This window comes from Corvus moneduloides, chromosome 13 (assembly GCF_009650955.1).
Source record: "Corvus moneduloides isolate bCorMon1 chromosome 13, bCorMon1.pri, whole genome shotgun sequence".
Classification (NCBI taxonomy): domain Eukaryota; kingdom Metazoa; phylum Chordata; class Aves; order Passeriformes; family Corvidae; genus Corvus; species Corvus moneduloides.
Window position 1 is genome coordinate 1195359 of NC_045488.1, and position 25411 is coordinate 1220769.

The following is a 25411-nucleotide window of genomic DNA, read 5'->3' on the forward strand; positions in this document are numbered from 1 at the left end:
CGGTGCTGAGGGAAAGCCGCCCCGGTGCTGAGGGAAAGCCCCCCCTGTGCTGAGGGAAAGCCGCGCACAGCGCCGGCCCCCCGGCCCCTCAACGCCAGCCGGGCACTCGCTTCCCCAATGGAGAAGGAAAGGTGCGTTTCGGTATAAACACAAGGGTTTCAAGCAAGTCAGTGCACTGTTAAAAAAAGCAAACAAACGAAACCCCGAAGGCACAAGAAGAATACAGTACTTTAATCATCCAAAACTTAGTAACTGTTTTACAATCTGACAGCATATAGTGCTGATACGCTAAAATACTCAATACATGTTTCCTCAACGGAAATTTAAATTGAACACTTGCTCGTTTGTAGCTTACAAACGCAGGATTACTCAAGCTGTAGAGAGAATGAGGCTATTTCTTTAAAATACAAGAGTAAATAGGTAATTGCTCTGAAATACAGGTTATGTTTCCATGCTTAGCTTGGAACCAACAGAATCAACATATGTGGTCATCTGATTTCTGCATTAAGCCAGAAAAAGTATCAGTAAGAAAACAGCATCTCTTTTGGAAAGAAGACCTTGTGTTTATGGCAACTGGTTATGGAAGTGATACCACTCCCACACTCCATGCAGGCAGACACAGGGTCTCACCACACTCGATGGCATCACATCAGTGTTCACTCTCTTTGTTGAGAGTGTTGAAGATTCCTGGCTACAGACTGAATTTCTTCACTTACTCCAAAAAGGATACACACTGCAGGCACAAGAGTGATTGCTGTTAACTGCTCCATGCACCATGCCAAAGGTCTTCCAACAACTTGGATGATTAAAACCTTCTGATTGAAAAAAATAAGTTTTCCATGCCCAGCCTGTCAGGAATCTGTCCTGAAAGTCAACAAGCAGTCAAAATTTTAGCTGCTGTCTACAGAGCTAAACCATTTATTAGGGTCCAATACTATAACCTGTGACAGGACACCTGTGAACTGCAACTTAAAAGGCCCTGCCTTTGATTGGAATATAAATAATTAAGCCACCAAACTTGATTTAGTAAAAGTAAGAAAGAGATTTGGGCTATCATTTCCATAATCCAGCCTTTCCATTTTCTCCTTCATTTTCAAGTAGGAGGTAACTGCCTAATCTTGTTAGGTAGTGATAAAATAACTCATCGTAGAATTCCCAATATGTGAACAGATTCTGTGAACATGCAGCCCTTCAACAAATGAAGGAAGACATTACAGCCTGTTTTTTTGACACAAAATGATTATGGTGCCTAGCAAATATAAAGTACAGCTTTAGGCAACTCAGCACATGACATGCTTTGGCCATGTTTATAAAAAAGACACTTAACTTGTGACTGTATGCGTATTGTATTAGAACTATTTCAAAGTTTATTTAAAAATCTAAAAAGTTCTTGAAAATTTACAAAAACCCAAACCAAAAAAAGCCCTTTTTTTTTTACTCATCAGAACACTTCTAGTGGTGTTTTGAGACTATGGTAAGCGTAGTCTTTGGTTTTAACTGAATTAATTCCAACTTGGTTTTCAGAGCACATATTTATTTGTAATTCTAATAAAAGGCCAATTTAGAAATAGGAGAAAGAATGTTCTTCCACAAGTATAAACCAGTTATATACTTCCTCACTGAAGGCACTATAGTTCAAAATTCTCTGTACAGTTGCAGTAAAATTTGAAGCCACCTGTGGAATAATGTCTGCCTTTAAAGATCCAAAACTAGATTTGCAGCAAATTACAGTGCAGGCACAGTGCCAGAGGCTTGCTCTGTTTTTATAGCATATACAACCTGATGCAAAAATCTCAGTCCAGTATGTTTTCTACACATAAATGCTCACCACATGATGACCTTTGGATGAAAACAGTTGTCAGTTGAATTCTCTGCTGCTATAAATACAGCCAAGCAGGCCCGTAGAACATTTTTGTGATCTCAAAGCAAACCAGTACAAGACAGTCCAAACAGACCTACACCAAAAAGCCTCTGGATTTTCATATTTCCAAGTGTACTGTGATTATGTGCAGAAGTTGAAGTGATTCTTGTTGCCTTATTAGTCTGTTTATAGAACTTTAAACACTTTAATGATGACTATGCCCTAGAGATTTGACACTACATATTGGTTAGTTTTTGCATGTCTTAGGTAGTGTTTCAACATCAAGACAGATATAAAATGGAAAAACCCTTTCTTAGAAGTATTACTTCATTATTAAAAACGGTTAGATTTGCATGAAGTATAAATAGCTTAATGTAATGCAACTTAGGTCAGTGGTCTTAGAGCTAAGGCTGCTTTTTTCTGTACAGTTATGCAGAATTTTAAACACAAATGTCACTACTTCTAGAGAAATTGATACTTATGAATGTAGATAGAATTTTTAAACAAAGAATATAAACTAAATAATGGTGATGAACATATGAAATCAGTCTAAAAACGTATCCAGTTTAGATACAGAGCAAGATACAATTATGGGATCTTTTGCAAAAGACTTTTAAGGAGTTAGGTGTAACAGAAAACCTCTCATTTTGCAAGGCTCCTAATTTCTTTTTTCTTTTTTTTGCAAGGCTTCCACTTTTGTATCATTTCCTCTAATCTCTTGGGAGAAGTCCTTAACCAATTTATTTTTGTTTGGCTTAAAAGGATGTCTTTGAACTTGATCACAGTATCAAGAACTAATAAAAAATAAAACAGTAGAATTACAAATAACATTGCTGTGAAAGATTTCTCTTCAGTGCATATGAACAAAGCTGAACAGATCTACACAACGAATCCAGCTGTAGGGTGAAGAATCCCTTATCACTACGGCATTGTTTTCAGGAACATACACACCCTCCACGTAAATACACACCCCACATTTTCTCACAAACATTTCAGTTGGGTCAGTATCTGCCCAAGGATCTTAGATGTCCCATTCTTTGACTGCAGACAATTATACCATTGATTTGCAATTACATTTTTAGTAGAAAGCACAGCCAAAGTCTTGAAATACAAAAAAAGTTCTTAAAAAAAACCAATCAAAAACTATGGTACAGAGACTGGCGCAGTTACTGTGTCTCCATCCATCCGAAATCCGTGCTGCATACCAGCAGATGATTATATTGCTTTGCTTTAAAAGGAATGAAGCTTCCAGTCTGTTCCCTTCTAACCCAGTCAATGTAGTCCAAGATTGCCAAAGCCCACGGTGCTGCCCGTGCTGACTCCACAGTTTTGACATCAGCTTTGCTAATTGTCTCCTTCAACCCTTCTCTTGCGAACTGGAACGAGAGAGACAAAAAAAGAGATGGTTTGCTATATTAGCATTTTAACTATTTTTTTTATTTCTGTAACATGAACAGTTACTTTGCCACATGACCTCCCACAAATTAAGGTAGCTAACACTTAGTATTATATAGCATTTTAAGCAAATAAGCCGAGTTTATCGCCTTATTCACAAGCAGTTGCAAATATTTGCAAGGAAGGACTTGTGGGAAACATTAATCATCTTATGTCTCGTAAGCAGATTTAGCCAGCATTCTTTTTTAACAGTTTTTTAGTGGTGAATTTAATTTACATAGCTTCAAAGAAACACTGCAAGAGTTTCACAGTATATCTAACACAATTTATACACACACAGAAGATGTCACAATCAACAGCCTAAAACCTTCCATTTATTAATAAAAACATTCAATTGTCAGAAAATGCAAGAGCAATAAGAATTTGTGAATAAAATAACTAAAAGCTCACATGCTATTTAGATTTGAGAATATGTGAGATTGACTGAATGACTGGAGTTTTCCTCAACATTTGTATTATTTTTGATGTTTTCTTATCATACTATCAAATTATGTTTTCTGTGCAGATAAAACAAATGACACTACAGATTTTAGAAATTTTATAAGGCATCTCCATTTTGTTTAAAAAAGTCAAGCAAGCACATCTATATAAGAAGAAAGCTATTTTGTTCTCAAATCCACTCAATGGAAAGTAGGTGGCAAAAGTTACTCATACCTGCTTTCATCAAGCTGCAAGAACAGATGAAAAGAATTTCAAGCCCTAACTTCTCTAATCATGCAGTTAAAAGCAACATATACACAGACAAAGAACAGGGAAGTGGCACCACACAGTGTGAGCAAGGAAAAAGGAGATGTAGACTTTTTTTAGAAGACACGTACGAAGAGAGAAATGAGAGACTTCAAACATCTCGGTTTCAGTGCTCAGTACCCAAGAGGGTATTCAGAGTAACCTTCTCTGTAGCTTCAGGGCTGGAGAGATGAAAAGGTATTTGCAGAAACTTTTACTTGCATACTCCAGACTAAGAAAGCAAAGGAAAAAAGGCAAGATATGAATAGAAACATAGATTTCCAACAGTCAAGCACTAGAAAGAGAACTAGTGAGAGGAGAAACCTTAGAAAGCCGTGAGACACCTGAAGCATTATGACAGAAAACCCAACTGGTTTAGAATCTATTTTGGGAAACTGATATGCAGTGCCTGAGTGCCTTTCTGATCTCTCTGTGCTCTATTCTGGTTACTCATCCATATCTTTCAGGGCTGTTCTCCTCCACTTTAACCTCTATTCAGAGGGGAATCAGATCTTTAAACCAAATTCCATTTTCCTATGTCATTCCCTCTAATATATTCCTTAACTACTGCTACTACTGCTAAACAGCCTGGCCCATTTTCACACTGATGAGAGGTCACCACAAAGCATCTAAAACCAAAAGATTTAATTAAATAGAATTTCAAAATGCAGTTCTATTTAAATAGATGGATATTATTTTGTAGTTGAGTGCTTCAAGTATTTGACATTATTATACAAATGATTTCCTTTCATGTGCTATGTTATTAACCAATTTTCTGCTGACCCACTTAATAAGGATTCTGACTGACGAGCTCCAAGAAACCTGACTGCAGCAAATGAAGAAGCTGCTGCTATCAGCTACCTGCAAGAGGCACAGATGGCACTTGTGCATGAACAGAACCACCAGGGGAGAGATTACCCAGTCCCAGCCTCTGGAGGTGACAGGATGTTCAGTTTCCGTGCTCAAGTAATCCCAGCAACACTGGGATACTGGCACTGAGCAGGGCATCCTACACTGTTAATTTCAAGTACTGCTTTTAAAGAAGAAATGAATCTTATCTGAATACAACTGAATTATCAAAACTATTGTTTTCACTCCCTTTGCCACAACTCAGATGAAATTTGAATGCTCTTGTTCTAGACTATGTTAAAACTCCTCAACTCATGCACCTGAATACCCTGCAACAAAATAGGGAATATCAAGCAGCAACAAAAAAGGAAGAGTAAAGCACAGGAGAAACCTGGAACTGATCTACTAACCTTGTGCTATCCTGGCTTTGTCAAGGGAGAAGGAGAATAACCAGACACCTTTAAAGCCTGTGCCACACAGACATTCAGTTAATAATGACAGGTCTTACCCAAATCATTGTTTTTTGTGATAGCTGCAGCTGCCCTGGCTCGAGGTCCCTGTTGTGTGAAATGGTATCCAAATTTGAGGATCTTGGTGTTTTCTTCAAGCATCTTGGCAATTTCTACCTCTGCAGCTGTGCCCAGTTGCTGCCTCTGTTAAAATAAAAAGTACACAAAGACAACAGAGCTTACGTGTGTTCACCCTGAAAGAGACCAGAATACTTTCCCCAGATGAGTCAATGAACACTCGGCTTCATTCTGGTTAATCAAATAGGCAGAAGGTCATAAAATGTGTTTGTATATTTCAAAGCACAAGGAGGCACAGAAGTGAGCAGGAATCAACCTCAGCTGGATGCCTCTGACAATCTTAAGGGTAATTATTGCTGATGGTAAGATAATTAAACATAAAATATTTGAAGAGTTTATCACAAGCTGTCTTCTAAGAATATTCAGGCAACTAGGATTGGCTGGGTTTAGCTATGGTATCACCACCACCTCACTTACCTGATTATCAATTTTGATCTCTGTCAACGTTTTGTTGTCTTTCAGTGCATCAACCAGTGCCAGAATTCCAACTCCAGTGATGAAGTTTGATTCTATGTTTAAACTTTTTAATTTTGTGTTTACTCTCAGCATATCTGCAAGAGCCTTTAAATATAAGAAAGCATCATTAAACTTCTGGATTTTGCTGCAGTGCCTCATAGGACACAGCAATAACCACTTCCACTAGCTAGTTCCATAGAAGCAGCAAGTTCAGAGATGCAAGGTGTAACTTTGCAAGCTTTCACTTACTGAGGCTGAGCTGAGTCTTCAGCCAGCCATTACCTACATTCCCTTTCTAAATAGCATTCAGTCAAGGGAAGGCCTGTCTTTCCCTTGTTACAAACTAAAAAGCTACACAGAATACAAATAGTCTGAAATTAGCATATTGGACCAATTCCACTTTCTAAGCCTTCACAGCCCACAATGACTGATGCAGGCTGCTAAGCAAAGGCCAAAGAAAGGGCGTTAGTTAACTGAGAGGAGAATTAGATATGGTTAATTTGTAAACAGATCTGACTTTCAAAATGCTTTTGTCTACAGATTTGGTAGGAAGAGGTAAAATTCGAAGCTCTAACCACAGTACCAGCATGTAGCTAAAAGCACTTTTATACCTGATGTTATTTCTGAGAAAGGAAGAAAACAGGAAAAGCTCACTGCTGAGTTTGCTGTCAGAAAAATCATATCCTTTGAATTTTTTTCTATCAGGTCACAATACAAAAAAAACCAACAAAACCACACCTGAGAAAAGAAGCCACTACAGATTTTTAGTACACATTTAATCCTGCTGAAAAGAAACTTTTTAATTGACCCAAACCCAAAGCTTTCAAATGCTCATTTGTTTATTTAAGGCAGTCTTTCAAACTAGTTACTTTTTTTCTAATTTGAAATTAAAACAAGTGCAAAGGATTGTCCTGGCAACAATTACTTTTGTTTTCTTACCCCTTTATTTAGAATTAAATAAGGTACTGCTTTAGTTCAGTATAGAAAAAAATAGGACCTGACAATAAATTAGTTTCAATTGTATCAAGCTTTGACTAATATTATGCTTTATATACCAATGTTTTAAACCAATCTTTGGTAGCAGGGAGATAGAGAAACAGGTATTTTACAACTTCAACTAAAACTCTATTTAGTTGGAAAATATTATGGGGGTTTTTAAGTCCTCAAATGTACTTGTTGTAAATTAATTTTGAATAAACCATTGGCTACTGGAATGAACACCAGGAAGTAAACAATTAGGAAAGAAAGAAAAAAAGGAAGGAAGCTAGCAAACTGAAAAATTAGGGAAAGGGACTGGAATAAAGAATTCTCAGTCACATCTGAGGCACTGCTGCATATTAAGGTACTAGCAATCATTTACCAACTTTGATACAACAAAGGTTTATCAAAGAAAACCCACTTTAGAGTGTAGCAGAATGGAATAATTTTCATCCCTGAGTATTTAAACTGGATTAAATTCAATCCCTTACCATTGCCTTTCCATCCTAACTTCCCTTTAAGCACCCCACTTAAAGCCCTTATCAGGAGTACTTACCACAGCAACAGGATCATTGCTTCGGGTGGCAGCCAGGCTAAAATTCTTCACATGTGTGTTGGTTTCTAAGGCTTTTGCAAATTCTTTCAGCGTTGGAATGGGTATGTTCTTGAATTAAAAATAGCATTTCACTCTCTTGAGATACACAAGTTTGTCCCCTCCCCCCAACTTCTCCCATTATCTAACTCTCTTTACAGCAAAATGCCCTACAACATTAACCACCACCGGTCTCCAGCGCTCTCACAGTGACAACCTACCCTAAGATGTGATGGCTATAGGAGCCACCAATTCCATAAAGCAATCATTTTTACACTGTAGTAGCAACCAAGCTTAAAAGGAATAATTTTAGAGAATTAATTAGGGTAGCAAATTTCTCAGTTTATTGTATCAGAAACTTTGATCTGTTGCCTTTTTAGGCGTTATTTTGGCCAGCATTTACCTGTTATACAGTATTCTTAAGCCATGGATTTTATTTTCCCCCTTTTGTAAGGGGAACAAGTAGCCTTGGCTGCTGGCAAGGCTGTCACTGCTCTCTGCACTGCAAGTCAGGGGTGCTGCAGTTCTGGTTTCTTTCAAGCAAATACACAAAAGCTTGTCACGTGTGAAAACACAACTGTTGCACTTCGGAGCAGAAGCTGCCCTAACTTCCAACAGCTCTTTTGTTCAAGAATCAGAAGGATGTCAGGCACAAATATCCCTTTGCAAACTGAGAAACTGAGAGCACATTGCTTCATTAAGGACAAAGGATTCAACACAGTAGCTGACTCCATGATAATGAACTGCCGGAACTGCTGCCAACTTGGCAGCGACAGAAATCTGGGCTGGCAGTGAGAAAGGCTAAGACTTTTTAAATACACATTTGGCAAAAGAAACCAAGATGGCTTATTGGTTTAGCTGCAGCTTCTGAGCTTATACACTCTACAACATTTAACAGAAAGATTGCTGTACTTGGAATAAGCCTGTCGCGATCTCTTAGAGAGTTCTGCAGCTTGGAGTGCCTTCTACTGAGAAAAAGCAGCATGTTTACAGCAGCCTTCAGGTAATTACCTTAATGTTATTTAGATTAACTTCAACAAGACGAGAATCATTATCTTTAATCCTTTGCAGTGTCTCCTCCACATTTGTGGGATTTGGTGGTTCATCAAAAACAGGCAACATTTTTTCACCTTTTACTATATCTGAAAAGTAAGGCATTTAAATGTAATCAAACAGGTTGCATGCATACATTCATTGTGAATAAATGATATACACACTAAATATGTACTGTATTTAAAGATCATTTCATCAGTCTTTACATCTCTCTCCCACCAAAAAAGCAGAACATCCTCTCCTGACCGTATTTTCATAAAGCTCAATTCTTTTTCAAAAGTCCTCACAGCCTTTCTGCTTTATTTCAGAAAGAACATAGGAGTTACAAACACAAACAGAAAACCTAAAAACCAACACACACAATCCATGCTTATGCCTGCTTTTGTCACCAAAGTGACTTAACTGCGGAGGACATTTTAGTGTACGTGTATTTTAATTCCATTCTTGCCAGAACTCACTTGGCAATGCTATAGGCATACACATTTCCAGACTAAGACTTAAGAGTCTAAAAGAATGTTGGTGCAACAGAAGATAGTTAATGCTACAGGAACTGTGTGCAGTAGAGAGAATTTATTTTTCTAGCACTTGTGTACACACTTACTTGAGAAGCTGTCTTTGTCAACTCCATTACTGCTTCCTACTACATCACAGAACTGATTGTTTGTTATCAAGTTGGACATTCCCAGTATTGCTGTAAAAGGAAAAAAAGAAAAAGCAAAAAATAATTTTTACTGTTCCTGACTAATTCAGCTCAGATGCAGGGTTCCTTTAAACAACAAAACCTGTTTGTACAACAGCCCGTTATCAGTACAAAGGTCATTCAATACCTTAGTCAATTGAAAAAAGTAGAAAAAATAATTAATTATTGACATTTTAGTTTACTTTCACATCTTAGAAACTTCTGACCTCACGAGATTTAAGCATCAAGGTCAAAAAGTGCAGCTCAATCACAAAATAAAGCTTTAGGAATACAGGCACATACCAACATACTGTTATACACAAGGAAAAGCAGTCAAATGCACATCAAAAACCAGCCAGTCTGAGGAATGGATTTAAAGGTTTTGAGCTGGAAAATCAGGTATCTTTTGCAGGCCAAAATAATTAACTTCCTCACACATTATCACAAATCAACAAAGGTGAAATGCTTCAAGCCAACTGGCAAACAACATATTCTAGTTTCTATCACAACTACAACATCCTGCAGTCAGATCAATACACTACCACATTAATTATAGATCTTTCTTGTCTAAATATGTAGCAGCCCATTCATACTTAAAAAAAAACTCACCTGCAAGGTCACCTAATTCTGTGTCTGTGGCACTGGTCAAGGCTTCCTCCAGTTCTGGATCAAGAGAGAATTTTTCTTCTGTGAAAGATTGTACAGGCTTTTGCTTGGGGACAAATATTTTCCCTGGAGTAAAGAAAATGGAAAGTCTGATGTTAGTTTGTCTTACATAGCAACTTATCTTTAAAATACTGTGTACCTAAAGAATACATATCACATTTAGTGAACACCAGGAGAACCACAGACAACATAAAGGTTTCTTCTGTTGTTGCAAGTCAGAGATGAGGAAAGAGCGTAAACAGGAATAAATTTTCAGGAGTCTGGATCATTATTCCAATCTTGTTTCTCCTAATGATTAAAAAGTAACATATAAACCTCCATTATACATTTTAAACAGTCTAGAAAGACTGTAAGAAAGATTTAGTATCACTAGAGAATGATGAGTTTCCTCTCAAGGGAGAAAGGGACCCAGGCAGAACTGTAATCTGAATGTCAGAGAGAGAAAAATCACAGAATCATCTGAAATCACACACCTGACTATTCACTGCAGTTTTTACACCATACACAGTATTTCTGATTTCAGATGTTCACCTCAGTTCTGAAGCAAAAAAACCAAAGCTGCTTGAGAAAACCATGTTTTGTGAACAGCACAAAACACGGTAACAGATTTCTCTGCCAGTGACACTGTTTTCTAAAATGGCCCTTAGAAAGGTCATCGAAGATTCAATGGCAAAAGAAGCAAGAGTAATATTACATTCTGCACCAACTTTTTAGTTATTACGGCAGGAAATGGGAAAACTTACTTTAGAACACATGCATTTATAGGTAGAGGTCTGTGTAGGTACCAGAATTCCTGCATACACCTCCAGCTGGAAAGTTAGGGGAGGAAATCAGAATATGAGAAAGCCTTTCGAGCAGTCAGCTGTGAATGGGGTAGAACTGGCCCTTCAGAACAAGGAAGTCTTCACTGGGTAAGAGCCAGGACAGGTAAGGGGTGCTTAGGTTCAGGACAAATTAACAGGGCAACCAAAAGCTCTTGTACTCCTGCATCCCAGAGAAACCATTCGCAACTACACAACTGTGAATCAAATCTTAACAGCTATTTAAGGTGCCAGTTTTTCAAACTTTCCAAGTTGCCTGAGCTATCAGCAGAAAGAGCTATGGGAAAGGGGTTTCAACTTCCTTTTGTTATTTCCTGGGGTAGGAAGTGGTGTTGATAATTGTCCTATGAAGTCTCAGTCCTAATTCAGGACCCCACCCTCTGCCATATCCATAGATATAAGAAGTATTTCCCCACAGGAATCATCCTCATCCCAATGTCCCAGTTACAGAGACAGTAGGTGGAGTCTAGCATTAGGGGTGACCCAAAACCATGTATTCCATATCTTCCCTAGATTACAGTAGTTTGTGGTTCACTTTCCTTGTAAAGGAAGTTAATGCATTCCCACTAGCACAGATTACTGAGAAGCACATCAGGTTTTCCTCTGACAACCCAGTCTGATGACAAAGATCTGTTGCGAGCAACACGGTGTTTTTGTTCCTGGGTTGCTATCTCTTTGGAAACTTGTATAAATGGTCATTATCCATATTTAGAAGCAGAAAATAAACGTCCTTACATAACTGTATTGATTCCAAACAGTAGTTGAGTGCAGCTGACATGCATTACCACCCATACCTCAGCTTTGTGCAAAAAAACTGTTGGTGGTGATTCAGGATTAAAAGAAAACCTTCATAAATTGAAGGGTTATGTAGCAAATGTTTCAGGTTGTTTTGATATGATTGATGCAGTATATGTTTCTATCAGTTTATTTTACTAGCATCACCTACTGGGGAAAGATTAACCTTCAACTTAAACTGTAGTTTTTAGAAGAGATGCAAGAATGTTTGACAAGGTTTTCATTAATCCATGAAACACTCTGAGCAGCATGCACACGATCTAAAGCCTTTCAGCAGCTATGTTTGTGTTATTGTCCCTCAGTAATATGGTCTAGTAAAAAGGTGAGGATTTAGGAGTACAAGGAAGGAGGACAGTGGGATGTGAGCACCTGAGCCTTCATTCAGCCATCCTATTTGCAGCATCAGTGCAGCAGGAAGAGAACAGGAGAAAGAAATCAATCTCAATTAAAACCAACTTGGCAAAAAAGTATTTTAACCTAGTTCAGCCTTCTGTCTTGTTCATCCTACAGTGCTCACAAAAAAAGAACTACTTTTCCTGATCTTATTTTCAGTAATTCTTAAATTCATAGGTTGGAAACAGCTGGTTCAAATGTTTGCTTCCTAAGAGTAATACTAAACTTATCCATACGTGCCTGACTCTTTAGAAAACCTAGAGAGAGTGAGAAGTATATTCAGTTTTTAATAAAGCAAAAATGTTAAAAGCCACTGCCCTCCAGAAATGTTCACTGCAGTCACATGAGCTGGGTCAGCAGCAGTCTTTGTTATAAAACAGGTCACACCCTTGTGTGCATAATTTCTCATTCATTGGCTTCATCCCATCCTAGACCAGAATTCAGAGGTTTACAATGCACGTACAAAAGCAGGTCCTTCCCTACTCCTCACTTCTAGTGATGAATTTACTTCCAGAAGGATAAGACCCCTGTGTCTCTGGGGACAATGATCTAACTCAAGGCCTGCTGCCAATACAGTTCAGCAAGTCCCTTCCCCCTTACTAATGCAAGCTTTAAATAAAACCAAAAACCACCACACATCTGTGCAGCCCATGAGATGTGCAGCTTGCCTGGCCTGCAAGTGGAACATTTCCAAACAGCAGGGATTTGATTACATGAAAGAACATGACATCTCCTTTTCAGCCAGCCAGGATTCTGCAAAGATTAAGTAATACAACATGAAGAGGCAAACTTCAGGGATGTTCACACCATTTTTATAATAATTATATAGGCACATGTTCCATGCCTTTAAGCTAACATGTTAGATGATGCACATCCAGGATTAAGTCACAGACCCCCTCTGCTAAAGAATGAACTTTCAGCTCCAAGTTCCACCCAATTGTATTGCTCCAAAGGCAGGAACACTGGCTGGTGTTTACTGAAGAGCCCTGGACATTTCCTACACAGATGCACAGTATTTCAGGTGGGACTCAGTATCCTGCAGAAACCAGGTCTGTTCAGTGAGGCCATGCAGTGCACATTGATGGTACTGTTCTCACATACCCACTCTAACAGGCAGCCACAATTTGCACAGCAGAAGAACGTCTAAAATCCACTTCGGGGTACTCTATTTGGGGAAGCAAATCAAGTGCTACCTGAGGACAAGTGAATACAAGCTGTTCTCATCAGTAACTTCATGAAGAAAAGTGAGCAACATCTGATGTATTCCTTACATCTTCTGTTCCTTAAACCTCCTTTAGTTCAGAAATTTATATAATTCACACTTCATCAATCTCCAGTTCTTACCATGTAACAGACTTAGGTTCATCAATTCACTTGTAAGCACAATTTAATACTAATGTTTGTAATTCAACTTACAAGTGAGTTCCTCAGTGTCTTAGTGCAGCAACAGAGCTGTTATCTGCTATCTGATTACAGGTCACGTAGCAGTGAATTAGAACACTGTTTTACATTAAGGCTGGAGTATCACATGTTATTTTGTTCTAGTGCTCTTGTATGGAGAATATCAATTTGACAAGCTGTTTCTGCAAGGCTCCTACAGGATATTAGCTTCACTACACAACATGTAACACACTTCCTTTAAAGACTTTAAAGTGATTCAATGGCAGAGAACACAGCATCCCAAATCCTGCTGCAACAGAAGGCAGTGGTGATCTAGAGCAACAGCTGAGCAAGGTGCCAACAAAAGAGCTTCAGCCAGGTGGCTACAGTTTCAGTCTGTTTTCTGGGTGATAGAGAAGGGGAAAAACAAACCAAGCCTAAAGCAGAAGTTTCATGAACTGCAAATCTACATAGAACAAACACACCCCGGCAGGAATGCAAAGGGAAGAGAACGCCACAATTAGGAGAGTGCAAAGGCTGGAAATGCAAAGCTTAGTTTACACAATACTTTGCTAACGCCTTGCACTATACAGCACAAAGTACATTACTATCAGATATGCTTTTATCTCAGCTGCAATAATTCTCTTCTTTTGCTGTTCCAAGAGAAGAGAAAAGGCAGAGGAGCATCAGTCAGACTCGGTCAGATGAGTGAAACACACTTGAGGGCAACAGCCTTCAGTGCTGAAGCCTTGCTTTACTGTTTGGAGGAGAGATCCTTCCCCTTGCAGTATGCCCTGTAAAATCTTTATGACATACTTCCATACACAGATTGAGACAAAGCTAAGTTTTGTTGCAATTATTACCACATTGGTCTCATGAATCTCTTGAACAATGGTCTACTGTATGGTTCAACACTTAATTGGAACAGAATGTGACTTAAATCATTAAATCATGTTTTAAAGCAAAGTAAGTTTTTAGGGATGCTTTTGGAAACAAAATCAAGGCACTGGGAAAATGGAATAGAGCCTAATTTAGGGATTGTTAAACTCCACATTTCTTTAGCACTGTTCACTTCACTACAGCAGGACACTACATTATTTCAGATCTTCCACATGTCAGAGCACAAAACAAAAAAGAGGTTCCAAAGACCTGGAGAAATTACATCATCTATCACTGAATGAGAAGCAACATTGTTTTAATAACATGTTACCCCAAAATTAGGTACTTGGGACATCTGGAAGAGAATATTTTCCTTTACACTCTAGCACGAAAACAAGGTTACCAGAATCAGTAGCAAGACAGGATATTTAAAATTAACCCAGGGTAAGCTTCTTTGATAAATCTGCAGGCCAAATCACCATGCAGGACTTCAGTTCTACTAAAATAGAAAAAGGAAAGAGAAGGATAGATTTTTCTCTTCTTGCTCCATGAAATGAATAATTGGAACAAGTTAGAGCAATGAGACCAGCCAGGGACACAGAAATATTTTAGCAAATTCTGACCCAAAAAAAGGCACCAAGAAAACAGCTGCAGCTCCAATCCATCTCTCTCCTCCCAAAACCTCTGGAACTGAAGGTTATATTTGCTACTTTTCTCCTGAATTAACAGGAGAACCAAGAAAGATTTTTCACCTACCCTTATTCCACAACTTGCTGGTGTTTCTCCATAATACATTTTTTTAGATGAAGTGAAAAATCAGAACCCTGCTTAGTTGTCTGTTGGTCTGTTTTAATACTAATGAAAAGCACATTAGGATACAAGCCCCCTCTAGATAAAAAACATCCTACACAAGTACTAAGTTGTGCCCCATGCCCTTTCTGAGTTCTACATCTAGATAAATACCATGATTTCTTGATTTAAAAGATTAAGTTATGTACATTTGCCACTTTTATGCACAATGGCAACAAATGTGGCAGCAAGTCAAAGCTGAACCGTAATATTTTCATAAGGGGAAAAGAAAAGGTTATCCTTCACCTGCTACAACATGAGCTTGACCTTCTTGCCTCCTGCCCATTTAACAAAGCATCAATTTGGATACTAAACATTTGTTTCCACATTTTCAGTTTTAATGAAAGTAATCTACATTTCATTTTTCGTATTCTTTTCTTTTCTCCTATGGCATTAAAATAAATGCTAGAAGTTACTAGATAGCAGCTTTGTGTTTTTTAAGAGATACAGGAAATTTACTAACTACACTGGCATGACTTGTTGCAACATGCAGACAGACTATTTAGTAATACTTTATTACATAAAGGAAATGACATTTGATCTTTCTTAACCAAGCTCTGCGTTACAGCTGGACCCTTCTGTTTTTCTACATGATTCTCACAGATTTTATCTCCCCAAACAAATACTTGTGCTGTGTGCATGTAGACATAAGCTGACTTCAGAGCACCATCTATGTGAAAGAAGCACTAGCACTCAGTAGAAAATGCAGTTTTAGAGCACATGCTCCCTGCCCAGCTAACCCCCCGACGGAGCAGTGCGCGGGACGCAAGGGATTCCCCGGTCACCTACGAGCCCCAAAGAGGCTGAACTCAGTCACACTTAACCATCCATCCATCTCCAACATGCACTGGCAAACATGCCAGGAGAGCAGCAGGCGCAGGGCACAGCCAGACACGGTGAGAACAGGCACTCGCCAGCAGCAGATGTACCATGCAGGAGCTGTGGCTGTGGGTACCTCTGCCTTCTACAGTCAATGCACTGCATTGTCCTTAACTTGCTCACTCCTACAGGTTCAGCCACCAAACCCCTGCTCTCCTGCCAGCAAAGGAGAGTCACAGTTCTCTCTCAACTCAAGTGCTGTTGAATGAAACAAAAAACGCTCTCTGAAGGAAGTCCATCATGCACAGTGCAGCACATTGTAAAGTCACGGTCTCTCTATCACTTCAGGAAAAAAAGGGAGACACCAGCATTGTCAGGTAAAGCTATCTGGCACAGGCAAGAGAAAATGCAAATACCCCCAACTAAATTTTCACCAAATAGACCCCACAATCATATACACAAACTCAGCAGATGAATGAAGACTCAATTCTGAAATAAGCAATGATTCACATCAGAGAATTAAGTAGAATTAAAGGGTGTCAAACCCTTAAGAAAAGAGGAGCCTGTTCATCTTGAGCAGCTGGAATACAACTTAGCAAACAATTTACAGAAGTTTTAGTGCAGCAGATCTGTCCTGCTGCTGAGGAAGGTTCACATGAGCCAGGAGTCACAAGCAGTGCTCAAACACTGTGGTGACAGCTAAAAGCCTGCTCCTATGCACGGGTGTCCTGCACAGGTCTGGGAGTTTCTGTGCCTACCAATAGTGCTTTGTAAGGCACAACAAATTTGGGAACGCCTGGTTTTGGGGAAAAAAATAAAGTTATTCTTACAATATTTAAGAAGCACATTCTTTAAAAATTTTCTTCTGAAAAAAAAAAGCTTCCTATCAAGTCAACGAGAATACTAGATCCAAAGCAAAAATTTAAAATCCCAGGCTTTAATAACGTGTCCATGGTTTTCAGACCACAAACCACTGCCAGATTTCAAAACTTGTGATATTAACTAATGTAATTAGTTAGGAGTAACTATGCAATCTTATTAAACCTTTCAGTAGGATACTAGAACACCATGACTGCATACACCACTTGTCTGGCCTTGTCAGCCTACATCATCTTTGAACATTACTGTCTGCCACAACATCATTCAACTGCTATTTTGCTAACCCAACACAGTGTTACAAGGCTGCTGTCTGTGTTCAGCACAAGGCATAAGCCACAGGCACAGTGACAGCGTTTATTATTGACACAAATCAGAGTTAGCTCTTACTTTGAGGATTCCGTGCCCATCAGAACTTTGCAATCTATGATAAAATCTCTGAGTCTTATTTCCTTCCTGTGCTACACACAAAGAGCACACCAGCCCCAGGGGCACAAATGCCTGAACAGGAAGCCTCCTGGCCCTGCACAGTAGCAGCCATTTGGAAACGCTGCAAGTTAAAAACATTACAGGTGCCAGTGCTTCAATCAAATTTGCTTCACGGTAGTTCTGGCTCGTCCACTTTAGAGATTTCATAAGCACTTCCACTGGAAAGGGTGGTGTTACCTTTCTTTTCTCTTGTAAAAGGCACATAGTCTTCCCTGTCCTTGTACTCCAGCGCCTGCTTCTCTAAATAGGCCAGGAGCCGCTCCCTGTCGAAGGGACCCGAGGCCTTCTTGGCAGTCTGGTCCTTCTGCCGGAAGCCTGCAGGCAGCAGCGCGTTCTGCAAAACAAGTGGAGCAAAGGAGAACAGCTTAGGAGGTCTGGGTGAGCACCTGCTTAGTTTCATTTCCCTCTTCCTTCTCCCTCTCTGCAAGGTTCAGCCCTGATCCGCTCTTCTGTAGGCAATCTTTGATCTCCTGCCAACTTCCTTTTTTTGGGGCAGGGAAGGACACAAAGTAATCTAGACACGGAGAATATAATGAAAATGTAGCACACTGTGCTCTCAGTAGGATTGAAGCAATTCTTTTGGTACAATAGCTCCCAGCACTCAATTTGCCTGTTACTTTGCATTTCTTTGCTAGAATCAGCACTGTTTAAATGAGCAGTAGTAAATAAAACTCAGCTATTTACAGTTTAGACATTCAGCAAGAGACTACTTCCTCTGTCACTTACATCCATGTGTTTCTAAGTCTTTAAGACAACTGACTCGACTGTTACCTGGCAATTAACACAGAGTATTTATATTTTTGACCTGACTCAAGGTGGGATGTTTCTTTGATATCATCAACATATTTCAATTAAAGAGAAAAATAAAAAGGATATTAGTACAGAAAGACCAGAATGTATGGGAATTCTGATTGCCATGAAAGAGAACCAGTCCCTTTTGCCAGTTCTCTGTTGAAATATCCATAAAGTCAAAGGCATTTAAAATACCAGTAATATCTTGCAGTGCAACAAAATAGGTGATCATAATATTCTGAACCAATCCCTGAACATCAAGATTAAACTAATCCTGGTACTATTAAAGCAAAAACAGAGAACCACGAGGTGAAAACACAAGCCTTGGAGTCTGACATTAGCTCCAATATCTGTAGAGGACAACTCAGCTCTTTATAGCAGAAAGCTGTAGTATTCCTTATTCAGTACTCCATGCTGACATAATGATTCAAGAGTTTAGTAATTATTTGCCTTCCCTTTATGAAGTCAGCATGAGGACAGGAATAGATACAAGCTACCAGATACAGGACCAGGAATCATTAGAAGAGGTTGGCACCCTCCCACTCCCATCAAACTCCAAGAGCAGAAATAATAAAACAAACATGGATGCAAAAGGGCTGTTTACCAGACAGCACTGGAAACAGGAAAGTTAAACAGGCCTTTCCAAATAAACTTTCTTTTCAAAACATGAACAACAGCAATGCTTATTTATAAATAAATCCCAGAAAGCTCCTCCCAACTATCCCTTCTTATGTTCTCCTTTACTGCAGTTGCATCCACCTTGCAAACAGGAAATGAACGCTATGTACACATCTGTATCTGTGAGATCATCAGCAGTTGTGACAAAAACTCTGATCAAAAGTATATTGTACAAAGTCTCAACTTACTTTAGACTAGTAACGGAACAAATGGAAAAAATAAAACTTCTCTTGGCTAATGCCTACCTCAGGGTCAAGATCATCCAAAACAGTTTCCAGTTGTTTCAGTTCTTCTTCCGAAAGTTTGCCAAGAATTTCATCCTCATCGAGATCTTTGTACTTGTCCAAGTCCTTTCGAAACGGGAGCGTCATGACTTGGGCAGTAGCAAGTTGCTCAAACACTTCAAAACCCAAGTCTTAATTCTTATCCAGATCTTTGAAAAGCTTTTAAAAAGAAATAAGCAGAGTTAAGGTAAATATCCCAACTACAAAGCACCTTCAACCTCCATGTACATGTGTGAAAGGAAAACTTTGTCACCCAGTACTGGTATCTATTATTCTACAGCTCACAAGGAGCACCTGGAAGCTGTTTCTTCACTGATGACAATTCTGTCCCACCATGCCCTTTTCCATCAGTAATTAAGCTATATCTAATTAAGCTATATCTATTTTCAGATCAAAACCCCAGTCTTCTTGACAAGAACTCCAAGGCCATAATTCCCACAGAGCAGGGCAGGTTGTAGGGCAGGAGGGAGGAGATACCAACTCTACCTATTATCTATAAGTCCAGTTAACACCATTGTTTTTTACACATAATGCAGCCAGAAGAAGAGTTAAGATGCTCAACATTTATTGTTGTTACAGCAGTTCAAGGGCACTTAAGGATAACTTCACTATAAATAAGGTAATTGGTTAATACTGACTCATATCCCTGCATATTACCTACAGAGGAAACAAAGGAAGTTTGCCTCCAAGTTAATTATAGCACTACCATCGAAGCAACATTCTGTTCTGTCCAAGGAAAATTACAATGCCTTGATGAAAAGCATAGGAAATACAGCTTCTAAGTGGCAGCACTCCAGTCAATGCTACTACCATAAAAAAAAATTAAAAAAAAAATATATAAAAATTAAAAATAAAAAATGAACCGTGTGGCTGCTCACTAAATATTATATTTAGAGGAAACCAGGGTCCTTCAAAAAATGTACAGTCTATATAGCACTGCTTACAGACAAAGACAGTGCAGGGAACCTTATTTCTAACACCCACAATTTTCGAGCATTTGTCTTGGAAAAAACAGTTAATCACAGCAGTGTTCCAGCAGACAAGTTATTTCCTCTCATTTTTCTGCAAGAAGTTCTACGATTCTCCTTTTGTTCAGCCCAATTCTTGCTTCAAGTTGACCACACAGGCGAAAAAAAGGTAATTTTGATGACTCTCTGTAAGTAAGCAAGAGTGTCCATAAGGTATTTGGGGACCAAAAGCTAAACATACACATTCCTGTTCATTACTCTCCCTAAACCCTTTCTTGGCTCTACAGAAATACTCAACACAGACCAGACACCCAGCAGAAGTCACTTTTTCTCCAGTAGCCCCTATTCAAGGACAGATGCTCGCACCATAAATACAACTGCATTACTTCAAATCCACACTTACACTGTCCTTCAAAACCAGATCAATTTAGTCACTGCCTCTTAAGAAGCAGGAAAAGGCTGGCTGTGTATACATACAGGCTATACCACGGAATCCTGCACACAGGATTCCTCCACCTCAGCTGTTTACATCCAGAAACATCTCTCTGGCTGCCACAGTTACATACAGCAACATTTTAATTCAGGGACACTAAACAGACATGAGCACATAGAGGTTCATCCACACCATTCAGTCACGTGTACCTGTAAAACTGATCTGGTTTGAACAATTGCCTTTGCAAGAACGGTATTTCTGGGTCCTACCAACATCCACACCTGAATGAGCAATGTATTTACAGCTATTTTCAGGATGTCTGCTTTTAAAAAAGTATTGCTGATATAAATACCAGAGCTTTATTGTGAACTACAGTTGACACTGATGGGACCAAAGCCGAAGTCCTCTGAAACATAAGGAGGAACCCTCACTTGGCTGGTAAGCTACATCAAAAGAACACTGTCTGTCTTCTTCTGAACTAAACCCAATCATGCTGGAAGAGCCTGGACCTTTTGCAAGAGGCTACAGAGCTAGCAACATCCAAGTTATTGGCTGCAGAAAATGCAGAGGGTAGCACACCTATGTTTTCCTAAGTTCCAAAAGTAATTAAAGGAGTGACTCTGTGGCCTGGAGAGCCACCTCCCACAGTTTTCATAGTCTGGTAGTATTTGTTTCTCCAGGTGCAAGCAGCTGATGGACAATTAGCTGATGCCACACAATCTGCATGTGAACTTCTCATTCCTGGAGCCTTAATGTTCTGCCCTTCCTCGCAGTTCAAGCCATTACACAGTATCACAAAACATTTCCTGCAGCTGCTTACACAGCGCTGTTTGTGACCAGGCTGAGCCCTACATCAAGACACTGCTATTTACCACATTTCTGCATGTCCATTTGCATTCAAATATTAAAAGGTGTAGTTTTAGCAGGTAATTATAAGGAACAGAATGGTTAGCAAGCTGCAGAATAATGCTGCCCTTACTCTGAAAGAGAGTAGCACTGCATAACCATACATTATCTTCACGTAAGGTGTATTTCCTCTCCACTAATTGCCACAAAATGCTGTCATCCAGAATTAATTACCTTTTATTTACTGCATTGGGATGTTTCATATTGGTAAACTACTCACCCTTTGTAACACATTAATTAATTTTCAGGCCATAGCCCTTAGTCTCACTACTTTTTGTATGACGGAAGTAGTCATGTCAAATCCCCAGGTACAGTGTTCACACACACACACGCACACAAAAGTGAAAAATAAAGCAGCAGAACAAAAAAACCCATCAGTTTCTGTAACTGAGGCTTTGCTTCAGCAAGAAGAGAATCACATATGGCCTGGCAAATACATATTTAAAGAGTTTTGGACGTATTTTTTAATACCTATCAAAGGTATTTTTTTTTAAGTATGAAAGCATCCTTAATGTGAGACCCCTTTAAAATGCAGGATGGTAGCACTGGTTAGCACGTCTGTAGTACACCGAGATTGCTTGGCAACGACTCTCAGAAACATTCCCTACAAAAGAAAACACAGCATATACAACACTTGCACACAACATGCTAAAAATCAGGTTTTAAAACATGGTGTCAGGAATTCTCATTGCCTAAAAAGGGCATAAAGGCCAGCTGGAGCCCTAATCTAATCAAACAAGCCCCTCACCTCCCATTAAACACACTTAGTACTCTATTTGCTTTCCATCACTGCTGTAGCAGTTCAGCATAGAGACACATGCATCACAAACTACAAGCTCTCAGCAGGAGCAGTTACTTGGCCTGTGAATATTTGTGGCACATTATATTTTTATACATATGTATGTGTGATCTTACTGCAAAATCATAGGCAAAACTGTAACCATCAATTTTGGCTTTGCAAATACTTTGCCCTTTTTTCATGAGCAGAGCTAGTTTACTTCTAAGTATCCTTCTTAACTTTACCACGAAAACATTACATAGAAGTCCAAAGAGCTAGTATTCTTTTTCAGACATATGACTATAAGGTAAAGTTCTTCACTCCAGCAACTTCATAGTCACATAAACATTTAGAGAAATGGAAAGAAAGCCATCACTTTCAGTCCATCAAATGTCAATCCTCTGTTTGTTAAGCAGAAGAGAGGCTGAAAAATCAGAAATGAAGGAATTCTGCTGGACATCACAGAGAAGAAAATCCTGCCATTATTCCCTCACCTGGGAAATCAATGAAGAACTAAAGAAATGAGAAAACAGCAGTAACTTTATGCCATTTTATAATTACCTGAATCATCCCTTGAAAGACTGTCCAGCAACTTTCACACCTCTTATCCACAAGTCAAAATATTTTCTCCCCTCCTCTCTGAAAGTATATTTTTAAAAACCAAAAGAGTCTAAAAATAGCAAGCTTCCAATTTTCTCTCAAGAACTCCACCCCTCATCCCCCCCTGAAATTTCTATTATACTTAAGAACACAATTTCTTGGGATCCTAACAGGAGAAGCTCTTTAGATATAACTTGCCCACAGGAAACTACAGTGTTGTTAAAGTCCACTGTAAATGGCTTCCGTGACTTGGATTTTAAAATAGAAGCGACATCATGAAAAACAAACTGAGCTGGGTTTGGCCAGCACATTCGCAGAGTTCACTTTAATCTCATTTGTTTCTCATGAGCCTCCTTCCCCCCAGCCTCTGGGTGAACCCGACCCGAGCAGGGGGGTCTGGAGCAGGGGGGTCTGCAGGGCTGTCAGCATTCCTGCACCACTCGGGGCCCCAGACCATCCCAGCTGCTTGGAGGAGCCTAATCTGAGCATTTCCCCAGGGAACCCCTACGATGGCAACAACTCTATTTTCCAGTGTGCAACATTATACAGAACTGTTTATGAAGAATGTACTGCACTTGAAAGAGCTATCTTTACTTACCAAAGCAAGGAGAAAAAATGGTAAATATAAATATTACCATAATCCCAGCAGGTTCCTTAGGATATTTTTGTAACGCCTTATAAGCCTGCTGAACAGCCCGATGCTGCCTTTCTCAGCAGAAAGCTTTTAGAAACCCACCTGCGCCTTCCAAACCCCCAGCCTGGGGTAGGGCACAGGATCCGGGCTGCCCTGCCCCGGGAACGAGCAGGCATCCCCCAGCCCAGAGCCTTATGGAGCCAGCAGGTGGCAGCTCGTCTTTGCCTACACTTCTCATCAGGGTAAATTGTGTTTTCAAGGCAGGAAGACACAACTATTCTGGGCTATTTTCCTAGAAAAGCAAGCCCAAGGCTTCATTCTGTTCAAAGAGACAATTCACTAAGCTTTACACACTGCAAACTGAGCTTCCCTAACTTCACATTTATCCACACAGTGACCCAGGGAGCGGAGGGGGACAGGCAGCTACTGCAGAGTAACTACACGGACCATGAAGATGCTTCCATAATGAAGGAAATCTGAACACATCTGTGTTTCCAGTTCCTGCCAGCTCCTCCTCTGTATCAGAGGGCACCTGCACCCAAAGCCCATTTTGCTCTCTTATAAATCCTGTATACAACGACACAGAGCTGGGACGCAGCTCTCCTGCAGACAGGGTGCTCCGAGTGATGGCTAAGCTGCCAAGCTGGCATTGTCCCATAAAAGCTTACTCCTGTGTGCCTGTCCCTGAAGGCTAGTCACCACACCGCAGGGCTAAATGGACATGCCCAGCCAGCCCAGGCAATGGCAGGGGTGACAGGGCCAGGAGCCCCAGAGCCACTACTTGGCAAGCTGCAGGGCCATGGAAGTGGCAGCAGTTCAGCACACCCATGGCACTTGCAGGCATGCTCACCAAACTTGCTGCAGGGCAGGTGTTATGATCCTAAATAAATACAAGGCTGGGATAAGATAAGAATCCCAGGTGCCCTGAGAAGTTCTTCTGTCAGGAATCACCACTCCAGTTGCCCATTCCCTCTCCCAACACGCAGGGAGTTACTGCCTGGCCAGGATGAGGGATGTTTAGGCATCAGTTTTTTCAGGCAATACCGGGATGTTCTTCAAGAGAGACCTGCTACCCATTAATACACAGTATCTGCTGTTAGAGGAACTGCCTGCTGGTGTTTTAGTCAAAAAGAAACATCAGATGCAAGCTACCTGAACATTTACTGAAACATTCAGTTACATTTTTATCCATCGAGGAAAAGTGGCAAAACTTACAAGCTGTGAACAGGACAGCAGAAGAAATTTACTCCATTCCCATCCCATTACTTCAGGAAAACTCCTGAGTACGAGCCAGTTTCAGCTCCTCCCTTACATCACCGGCTACCTTTCAAGCTCTCTACACCTGATATCACAGCCAAACCTCAGTTATGAGGATTAATCCAACACATTACAGCAAATTTAAAACACACGGCAGCCTCCCTAGAACACCGTTTATCTCAACACAACTTGCGGCTACCCACCGAGCCCAGGCTCTCCGAGCAGGCCCGGGAAAGCTCCGGGAACAAGCCCTGTGCAGGGGCGAACGGGAGGCTGCGGGAGCGCACCCCGCCCCGGAAAGGCATCCCTCCGTCACGGACTGCGGGGACCCGAGTGCTGTGGGAGCCGTGGAAAACACATGGAGCAAGCTGAAAGAACTACGGGCACCAGCTCTACAGGCGAAGTTTCCAAAGTCTCCGTTTTCGGCATCCACAGCAGAGCGGGGCGCCGGCTGAACACCCAACGCAGCCCCGCACCTGGGCGCGCTCCGCAGCCCCCGCACGGCCCCTGAGTCCCGCGCTCACCGCACGGGAGGCTGCCAGGGCAGGGCCCCCCAGCCCGACCTCCCCCTGCCCAGCACCAGCGGGCTCCGGGCCGCCCCGCGAGCCGCCGGGGTCCGGCCGGGCGGGCGTCAACCCAGCCCCGTCTTCCTCCTTCCGCCCCTCCCGCCGCGCCGTGGCAGCGGGCGGAGGGCCGTGCCCGCCCGAGCCCAGCCCGGCCCGGCTCCCCGCGGCACAGCACAGCCCGGCCCCCGGTCCCGGCCCGGCGCCCCGCGGCCGCTCCCCCTCACCCGGGCGGCCGCCGGTCCCCGCTCGCCCAGCCCGACCAGCAGCGCCGCGCCTGCGCATGCGCCCCGCGCACGCCGGGAGAACGCACCC

General features: G+C 40.8%; 1 protein-coding gene across 4 annotated transcripts; it reads right to left on the bottom strand.

Moving 5' to 3' along the window:
• Window positions 1–208: 208 nt before the first annotated feature.
• Window positions 209–25411, bottom strand: LOC116450379 (tropomodulin-3). Of its 4 annotated transcripts, none has more exons than XR_004242777.1 (11): window positions 25324–25411; window positions 18919–19116; window positions 17381–17537; window positions 9846–9968; window positions 9159–9248; window positions 8516–8646; window positions 7469–7576; window positions 5896–6039; window positions 5400–5544; window positions 4135–4274; window positions 209–3237 (listed from the first exon to the last, which is right to left on the bottom strand). XR_004242777.1 is itself a non-coding variant. In XM_032122831.1 (10 exons), exons 2-10 carry the CDS (start codon window positions 19042–19044, stop codon window positions 3206–3208), a joined length of 1056 nt encoding a protein of 351 aa, XP_031978722.1. In that variant the 5' UTR covers window positions 19045–19116; window positions 25324–25411; the 3' UTR covers window positions 209–3205. The 4 variants fall into 4 exon arrangements, 1 of the variants encoding a protein (XP_031978722.1); XR_004242778.1 differs by lacking the exon at window positions 25324–25411 and adding an exon at window positions 24737–25081; XR_004242779.1 differs by lacking the exon at window positions 25324–25411 and adding an exon at window positions 22604–24689.